This window comes from Boleophthalmus pectinirostris, unplaced genomic scaffold (genome assembly GCF_026225935.1).
Source record: "Boleophthalmus pectinirostris isolate CB_2022bp ecotype Guang Dong unplaced genomic scaffold, ASM2622593v1 HiC_scaffold_13, whole genome shotgun sequence".
NCBI classification, from domain to species: domain Eukaryota; kingdom Metazoa; phylum Chordata; class Actinopteri; order Gobiiformes; family Gobiidae; genus Boleophthalmus; species Boleophthalmus pectinirostris.
The window spans coordinates 309,097-319,096 of NW_026571036.1; the positions used below are offsets into that span (position 1 = coordinate 309,097).

Here is a 10,000-nt window from a genome sequence, read left to right on the forward strand (position 1 = left end):
GGGTACAGAACCACACACACACGCCGACACGGAACCACACACACGCCGACACGGAACACACACACAACACACACACGGAACACGAACCACACACACGCCGACACGGAACCACACACACGCCGACACGGAACCACACACACACCGACACGGAACCACACACACACCGACACGGAACCACACACACACACAACACACACACGACACACACACCGACACGGAACACACACACACACCGACACGGAACCACACACACGCCGACACGGAACCACACACACAACACGGAACCGACACGGAACCACACACACGCCGACACGGAACCACACACACGCGACACACACACACAACCACACCGACACACACACACACGCCGACACGGAACCACACACACACACCACGACCGACACGGAACACACACACACCGACACGGAACCACACACACACCGACACGGAACCACACACACACCCCGACACGGAACCACACACACACCGACACGAACCACACACACACCGACACGGAACCACACACACACCCGACACGGACACAACCCACACACACACGCCGACACGGAACCACACACACACGACACGGAACCACACACACCCGACACGGAACACACACACACACCGACACGGAACCACACACACACACCGACACGGAACACACACACACACACGGAACACACACACCGACACGGAACCACACACACACACCGACACGGAACCACACACACACACGACACGGAACCACACACACACGCCGACACGGACACCACACACACCCGACACGGAACCACACACACACGCCGACACGGAACCACACAACACACACCGACACGGAACCACACACACACACACCACACACACGACACGGAACCACACACACACCGACACGGAACCACACACACCGACACGGAACCACACACACACTGACACGGAACCACACACACACACTGACACGGAACCACACACACATCCCGACACGGAACCACACACACACTGACACGAACCACACACACACACCGACACGGAACCACACACACACCGACACACGGAACCACACACACACCGACACGGAACCACACACACACCGACACGGAACCACACACCCCGACACGGAACCACACACACACACTGACACGGAACCACACACACACCGACACGGAACCACACACACACCGACACGGAACCACACACACACACTGACACGGAACCACACACACACACACACAACCACACACACACATCCCGACACGGAACCACACACACACTGACACGGAACCACACACACACACACCGACACGGAACCACACACACACCGACACGGAACCACCACACACCGACACGGAACCACACACACACCCGAACACGGAACCACACACACACCGCCGACACGGAACCACACACACACCGACACGGAACCACACACACACACTGACACGGAACCACACACACACCGACACGGAACCACACACACACTGACACGGAACCACACACACACGCCGACACGGAACCACACACACGCCGACACGGAACCACACACACACCGACACGGAACCACACACACACACTGACACGGTGAACTCGTCCCATCGGTTCTGCTCAATTTCAATTAAGAACAAAAAACAATAAAATAAAGTTTGTTATTTCATTTTTCCATTTTAGTGTCAAACAAAAAAACAGATTTCAAAAATAATAGATTAAAATAGGCATGGAGTTATTTGAAATAAACTTTAAATTAAATATTGGAAACAAATTGAAATCAGTTTTTTTGTTTTTTACTCTAAAACTAAAGAAATAACAAACTGTTTTCCTATTTTATTGTTTTTCGTTCTTAATTGAAATTCAAAAGAACCAATGGGACATGGACCGAGCTTTAAGTCATGTTCTGATGTTCCTCCTCCCGCTCAGAGCTGGACTTTCTGTTCTGGTGTTTGTTTGAGTAAATCTTTATTCTGAGTCTGTTACATCTGCAAAACTTCAAACGCTCTGTTCCACCTTGTGATGTCATCAAGTGGTAGTTTCCAAGTTCTCAGCTCCTTTTCTCTTTAGTTCAGTCGAGATCAACAACTCCAGGACTGAACTGATCCAGGTGATTCTAGTGAAGGTGAAGTGTGGAGTTTAAAAACACAGTGGAGCACTTCCTGTATCACCACATGATGACATCACAAGGTGGAGCAGAGCATTTGGAGTTTTGGAGATGAGGAAACGGCGTTAGAACTCAGAGTTGGTGTTTTGGTGGAATCTGAAGAGTGATTCTGTTTTTGTTCAGGCTGGAGATTTGTACGAATGCACCAGGAACCACCAGAGGGCGCTGGAGTGTTACGTCAAAGGAGGAGCCTTCAGGAAAGGTCTGACTTCACACTGAAAACCACCACACGCACATCTACTCACAGTTAGATGTTCCACAGTTCAAGGTCACCATCAGGTTTAGATGTTCCACAGTTTGAGAAACAGAACAAAAGAACTGTCACACAGCTCTGGATCTGTCTCCTGTGGCTCCTCTCACACTCTCCACGTCTGTTTTTTCTGTTTTCGTTTGGTCTGGACGTGGTCTGGTTGTGGTCTGGACGTGGTCTGGTTGTGGTCTGGTCTGGTCTGGACGTGGTCTGGTCTGGCCGTGTTCTCCTGCAGCGGTGGAGTTGGCTCGCAGCTCGTTCCCGTCGGAGGTGGTGCGGCTGGAGGAGTCCTGGGGAGATCACCTGGTCCAACAGAAGCAGATGGACGCAGCGATAAACCACTTCATCGAGGCCGGGTCAGTGTCACCTCCTCTGACCCTCTGACCTTCTGCTCCTCTGATCCTCTGACCTTCTCCTCCTCCTCCTCTCTCCTTCTTCATGTCGTTTTCTGTGGTTGCAGTTGCTCGATTAAAGCCATCGAAGCCGCCGTCGCCGCTCGTCAGTGGAAAAAGGCCGTTCATATTCTGGAGACGCAGGACGACTCTGCGGCCTCCAAATACTACGTGAAGATCGCCCAGTACTACGCCTCCGTGCACGAGTACGAGGTGAGACCTGGACTGGACCAGACCAGGACCAGGACCGAGGCTGGACCGGGACTAAACCGGGACTGGACTAAAAGTTGAAATGAGCCTTAAGAGCAGATGTGAACACTCAGGCCTCACAGCGAGAAGGTTCAAGCTCTCGTGGAAACGTGGCAGACGACAAGAAGTTCACGTTAACCTCAGTTCTTCTGACCTCGGACTGAACCAGGACTCGCTCTGCAGACTTTGTGTTTTCTCATTTCTCCGTCTCACAAGTTTGGATCAAAACAAATTCTCAAAGAAAATGTGATGTTTGTTCTGAGGAGCCAAACGTGTCCTGAAATAGTCGAGTTCCTTCAGTTCACGTGTGGGAGGTTCACCAAGAAAACTCCGATTCAGACATGAAAACCTGCAGAAAAACACAAAACGAAACAAGAGACGAGGACAGAGACACGAGGACAGAGACACAGGAGGGCAGAGACACGAGGACAGAGACACGAGGACAGAGACACGAGGACAGAGACACGAGGACAGAGACAGAGACACGAGGACAGAGACACGAGACAGAGGACAGAGACACGAGAGACAGAGGACAGAGACAGAGGACAGAGACACGAGGACACGAGACAGAGACACGAGGACAGAGACACGAGGACAGAGACAGAGACACGAGACACGAGACACGAGGACAGAGACACGAGGACAGAGACACGAGGACAGAGACACGAGGACAGAGACACGAGGACAGAGACACGAGGACAGAGACACGAGGACAGAGACAGAGACACGAGGACAGAGACACGAGGACAGAGACACACGAGGACAGAGACACGAGGACACGAGGACAGAGACACGAGGACAGAGACACGAGGACAGAGACAGAGACACGAGGACAGAGACACGAGGACAGAGACACGAGGACAGAGACACACGAGGACAGAGACACAGGACAGAGACAGAGGAGAGACACGAGGACACGAGGACAGAGAGACAGAGACGAGGACAGAGACACGAGGACAGAGACACGAGGACAGAGACACGAGGACAGAGACACGAGGACAGAGACACGAGGACAGAGACACACGAGGACAGAGACACGAGGACAGAGACACGAGGACAGAGACACGAGGACAGAGACACGAGGACAGAGACACGAGGACAGAGACACGAGGACAGAGACACGAGACTTTGGGAGTTTAGACCAAAAACTTACTCTATTCACATGTGTCAGATGTCCTCCCGTCCTCATGTGTCAGGTGTCCTCGTGTCCTCGTGTGTCAGGTGTCCTCGTGTCCTCGTGTGTCAGGTGTCCTCGTGTCCTCGTGTGTCAGGTGTCCTTGTGTCTTCGTGTGTCAGATGTCCTGGTGTCCTCCTCGTGTCCTCGTGTCCTGGTGCCCTGATGCCCTGGTGTCCTGGTGTCCTCCTCGTGTCCTGGTGTCCTCCCTGTGTGTCCTGGTGTCCTGGTGTCCTCCCTGTGTGTCCTCATGCCCTGGTGCCCTCGTGTCCTCGTGTCCTGGTGTCCTCCCTGTGTGTCCTCATGTCCTGGTGTCCTCCCTGTGTGTCCTCGTGTCCTGGTGTCCTCCCTGTGTGTCCTCGTGTCCTGGTGTCCTCCCTGTGTGTCCTCCCTGTGTGTCCTGGTGTCCTCCCTGTGTGTCCTGGTGTCCTCGCTGTGTGTCCTCATGTCCTGGTGCCCTCGTGTCCTGGTGTCCTGGTGTCCTCCCTGTGTGTCCTCGTGTCCTGGTGTCCTCCCTGTGTGTCCTGATGTCCTCCCTGTGTGTCCTCATGTCCTGGTGTCCTCCCTGTGTGTCCTCGTGTCCTGGTGTCCTCCCTGTGTGTCCTCGTGTCCTGGTGTCCTCCCTGTGTGTCCTCCCTGTGTGTCCTGGTGTCCTCCCTGTGTGTCCTCATGTCCTGGTGCCCTCGTGTCCTCGTGTCCTGGTGTCCTCCCTGTGTTTCCTCCCTGTGTGTCCTCCCTGTGTGTCCTGGTGTCCTCCCTGTGTGTCCTGGTGTCCTCCCTGTGTGTCCTCCCTGTGTGTCCTGGTGTCCTCCCTGTGTGTCCTCCCTGTGTGTCCTCCCTGTGTGTCCTGGTGTCCTCCCTGTGTGTCCTCGTGTCCTGGTGTCCTCCCTGTGTGTCCTGGTGTCCTCCCTGTGTGTCCTGGTGTCCTCCCTGTGTGTCCTGGTGTCCTGTGTGTCCTGTGTGTCCTCCCTGTGTCCTGGTGTCCTCCCTGTGTGTCCTGGTGTCCTGGTGTCCTCCCTGTGTGTCCTGGTGTCCTCCCTGTGTGTCCTGGTGTCCTCCCTGTGTCCTGGTGTCCTCCCTGTGTGTCCTGGTGTCCTCCCTGTGTGTCCTGGTGTCCTCCCTGTGTGTCCTGGTGTCCTCCCTGTGTCCTGGTGTCCTCCCTGTGTCCTGGTGTCCTCCCTGTGTGTCCTGGTGTCCTCCCTGTGTGTCCTGGTGTATAAAGTGAGACAGAGTGAGGTACAGTTCCGTGTTTGTCCTGCAGGTGGCGGAGCAGCTGTTGGTCAGAGGAGGACACATTAAAGACGCCATCGACATGTTGACGACGGCCGGACGCTGGGAAGACGCGCACAAGGTCAGTGCGTCGGTGCTCCTGCCCCTGCTCTGAAGGGGGAGGGACTCAGAGCAGAGAGCAAAGAGAGGGGAGAACGTGTAGAAGTTATTTTGGGCGAATTCAACATTTTCAAAACTGTAAAAGGAACGTGATGCACTTAATAAAAGTCAGACACTCGTTTGGTGATTTTTGACCTGTTCTGGTGTTTCCCGTTGTGTTTCCCGTTGTGTGTTTCCCGTTGTGTGTTTCCCGTTGTGTTTCCCGTTGTGTTTCCCGTTGTGTTTCCCGTTGTGTTTGTTTGTTGTGTTCCGTTGTGTTTCCCGTTGTGTTTCCCGTTGTGTTTCCCGTTGTGTTTCCGGTGCAGTTGGCGGTGAAGTGCATGACGGAGGAGGAGGTCCGGTCGCTCTACGTCACCAGAGCTCAGGAGCTGGAGCGAGAGAACAAGTTTAAAGAGGCCGAACGGTAACGATGAGACTGTTCTGCATGTGACGTTTGAGTGAGTCCCCTCCCCCCTGTCCCCGCCCCCTCCACCTGTCCCCGCCCCCTCCCCTGTCTCCGCCCCTCCACCTGTCCCCGCCCCCCCCTGTCCCCGCCCCCTCCACCTGTACTTCTGTGATCATTAAAAAACAAGTGTGCATGTGCAAAGGTCTCATGTGTTTTAAATGGCGTGTTGGCGTGTGGCGTGTTTTAAATGGCGTGTTGGCGTGTTTTTAAATGGCGTGTTGGCGTGTTTTAAATGGCGTGTTGGCGTGTGGCGTGTTTTAAATGGCGTGTTGGCGTGTGGCGTGCAGGTTGTACGCGGCGGTGAAGCAGCCGGACTTGGCGATCACGATGTACAAGAAGAACCGAATGTTCGATGACGTCATCAGACTCGTCGCCAAACACCACCCAGACCTGCTGAGCGAGACGCACCTGCACCTGGCCAAGGTGACCGGGACCAGACCGGGACTAGACCAGGACCAGACAGGGACTAAACCAGGACTAACCCAGGACTAGACTTGGACTAACTCTTTACTGTGTGGTGCAGGAGCTGGAGCTGGAGTCTCGTTTCTCGGAGGCGGAGTTTCACTTCATGGAGGCTGGAGACTGGAAAACAGCGATCAACATGTACAGAGCCCAGAGTCTGTGGGAGGAGGCTCACCGGGTACAACATATATATATATAAACATATATATAAACAACATATATATATATATATATATATCTCAATATATACATATATAACATATACAACATTCAACATGTACAGAGCCCAGAGTCTGTGGGAGGAGGCTCACCGGGTACAACATATATATATATAAACATATATATATAAAACAACATATATATATATATATATATATATATATATACATATATAACATATACAACATTCAACATGTACAGAGCCCAGAGTCTGTGGGAGGAGGCTCACCGGGTACAACATATATATATATATATATATAAACATATATATAAACAACATATATATATATATATATACTCTATATATAAATATATAACATATATAACATATATATAACATATACAACATTCAACATGTACAGAGCCCAGAGTCTGTGGGAGGAGGCTCACCGGGTACAACATATATATATATATATATATATATATATATATAAAAACATATATATATATAAACATATATATAAACAACATATATATATATATACTCTATATATACATATATAACATATACAACATTCAACATGTACAGTGTACATTGTGTGTGAACAGTGTTTGTGTGTGAAGGGTGTTTGTATGTGAAGTGTTTGTGTGTGAAGGGTGTTTGTGTGTGAAGGGTGTTTGTGTGTGAAGTGTTTGTGTGTGAAGTGTTTGTGTGTGAAGGGTGTTTGTGTGTGAAGGGTGTTTGTGTGTGAAGTGTTTGTGTGTGAAGGGTGTTTGTGTGTGAAGGGTGTTTGTGTGTGAAGGGTGTTTGTGTGTGAAGGGTGTTCAGAAGTTTGTCTAAATGAATCGGCGTAAACAAATCTGCAGCTGTTCTGCAGTCAGTGGACTGTAAAATAAAGTGTTACTGAACAGATCTCTGTATTGTTTAGAGTCAGCTGTGATGTTTGTGTGCAGATTGCGAAGAGTCACGGCGGCGTAAACGTGCAGAAGCAGGTGGCCTTACTGTGGGCGCAGAGTCTGGGAGGAGAAGCCGCCGTCAAACTTCTGTCACGCTTCAATCTGCTCCACTACGCCATCGAGTTCGCCTGCGACAACCTGTGAGACACGCCCCCGCGAGACACGCCCCCCTCGAGACACGCCCCATGCAAGACACGCCCTCCACAAGACACGCCCCCACAAGACACACCCCCGCGAGACACGCCCCCCTCGAGACACGCCCCTGCAAGACACGCCCTCCACAAGACATGCCCCCACAAGACACACCCCCTTTAAGACACGCCCCCACAAGACACACCCCCATAAGACACGCCCCTTTAAGGTCCCTCATGAGCCTTTATGGTGTGGTGTTCAGATGTGTGTGTGTATAGTGTGTGTGTATAGTGTGTGTGTATAGTGTGTGTGTGTGTGTGTGTATAGTGTGTGTGTATAGTGTGTGTGTGTGTGTGTGTGTGTATAGTGTGTGTGTGTGTGTGTGTATAGTGTGTATAGTGTGTGTGTATAGTGTGTGTGTGTGTGTGTGTGTGTGTGTGATGTGTGTGTGTGTATAGTGTGTGTGTATTGTGTGTGTATAGTGTGTGTGTATAGTGTGTGTGTGTGTGTGTGTGTGTGTGTGTGTGTGTGTGTGTGTGTGTGTGTGTGTGTATAGTGTGTGTGTATTGTGTGTGTGTATGTGTGTGTGTGTGTGTGTGTGTGTGTGTATAATGTGTGTGTGTGTGTGTATAGTGTGTGTGTATAGTGTGTGTGTGTGTATGTGTGTGTATAGTGTGTGTGTGTGTATAGTGTGTGTGTGTGTGTGTGTGTGTGTGTGTGTGTGTGTGTGTGTGTGTGTGTGTTTAGTGTGTGTGTATAGTGTGTGTGTGTGTATAGTGTGTGTGATGATGTGTGTGTATAGTGTGTGTGTGTGTGTGTGTTTAGTGTGTGTGTATAGTGTGTGTGTGTGTTTAGTGTGTGTGTATAGTGTGTGTGTGTGTGTGTTTAGTGTGTGTGTATAGTGTGTGTGTGTGTGTGTTTAGTGTGTGTGTATAGTGTGTGTGATGATGTGTGTGTATAGTGTGTGTGATGATGTGTGTGTATAGTGTGTGTGATGATGTGTGTGTATAGTGTGTGTGATGATGTGTGTGTATAGTGTGTGTGATGATGTGTGTGTATAGTGTGTGTGTGTGTGTGTGTGTGTGTGTGTGTATAGTGTGTGTGTGTGTGTATAGTGTGTGTGTATGTGTGTGTGTGTGTATGTGTGTGTGTAGTGTGTGTGATGATGTGTGTGTATAGTGTGTGTGTGTGTATAGTGTGTGTGTGTGTATGTGTGTGTGTGTGTATAGTGTGTGTGTGTGTATAGTGTGTGTGTATGTGTGTGTGTGTGTGTGTGTGTATGTGTGTGTGTGATGATGTGTGTGTATAGTGTGTGTGATGTGTGTGTGTGTGTATAGTGTGTGTGATGATGTGTGTGTATAGTGTGTGTGTGTGTATAGAGTGTGTGTGTGTATAGTGTGTGTGTGTGTATAGTGTGTGTGTGTGTGTGTGTATGTGTGTGTATAGTGTGTGTGTGTGTGTGTGTATAGTGTGTGTGTGTGTGTGTGTGTGTGTGTGTATAGTGTGTGTGTGTGTGTGTATAGTGTGTGTGTGTATAGTGTGTGTGTGTGTGTGTGTAGTGTGTGTGTGTTGTGTGTGTGTGTTGTGTATAGTGTGTGTGTGTGTGTGTGTAGTGTGTGTGTGTGTGTGTATAGTGTGTGTGTGTGTATAGTGTGTGTGATGATGTGTGTGTATAGTGTGTGTGATGATGTGTGTGTATAGTGTGTGTGTGTGTGTGTGTATAGTGTGTGTGATGATGTGTGTGTATAGTGTGTGTGTGTGTATAGTGTGTGTGTGTGTGTGTATAGTGTGTGTGTGTGTGTATAGTGTGTGTGTGTATGTGTGTGTGTGTGTGTGTGTGTGTGTATAGTGTGTGTGTGTGTGTGTGTGTATAGTGTGTGTGTGTGATAGTGTGTGTGTGTGTGTGTGATAGTGTGTGTGTGTGTGTGTGTGTGTGATAGTGTGTGTGTGTGTGTGTGTGTGATAGTGTGTGTGTGTATAGTGTGTGTGTGATGATGTGTGTGTATAGTGTGTGTGTGTGTGTGTGTGTATGTGTGTGTGTGTGTATAGTGTGTGTGATGTGTGTGTGTTATGTGTGTGTGTGTATAGTGTGTGTGTGTGTATGTGTGTGTGTGTGTGTGTGTATGTGTGTGTGATGTGTGTGTGTATAGTGTGTGTGTGTGTGTGTGTATAGTGTGTGTGTGTGTGTGTGATAGTGTGTGTGATAGTGTGTGTGATGATGTGTGTGTATGTGTGTGTGTGTGAT

The 10,000-nt window shown here is 50.1% G+C and overlaps 1 protein-coding gene across 1 annotated transcript in view; it reads left to right on the forward strand.

The window, feature by feature from the left end:
- The window catches only part of ift172 (intraflagellar transport 172), a 67,456-nt gene that overhangs the window by 28,815 nt on the left and 28,641 nt on the right, over positions 1–10,000 (forward strand). The window contains exons 20-27 of the mRNA XM_055149719.1: positions 2,270–2,348; positions 2,632–2,752; positions 2,857–3,001; positions 5,473–5,562; positions 5,906–6,003; positions 6,333–6,468; positions 6,569–6,685; positions 7,621–7,763. Of these exons, the coding sequence (XP_055005694.1) occupies positions 2,270–2,348; positions 2,632–2,752; positions 2,857–3,001; positions 5,473–5,562; positions 5,906–6,003; positions 6,333–6,468; positions 6,569–6,685; positions 7,621–7,763 (929 nt within the window). The remainder of the gene's footprint in view (positions 1–2,269; positions 2,349–2,631; positions 2,753–2,856; positions 3,002–5,472; positions 5,563–5,905; positions 6,004–6,332; positions 6,469–6,568; positions 6,686–7,620; positions 7,764–10,000) is intronic.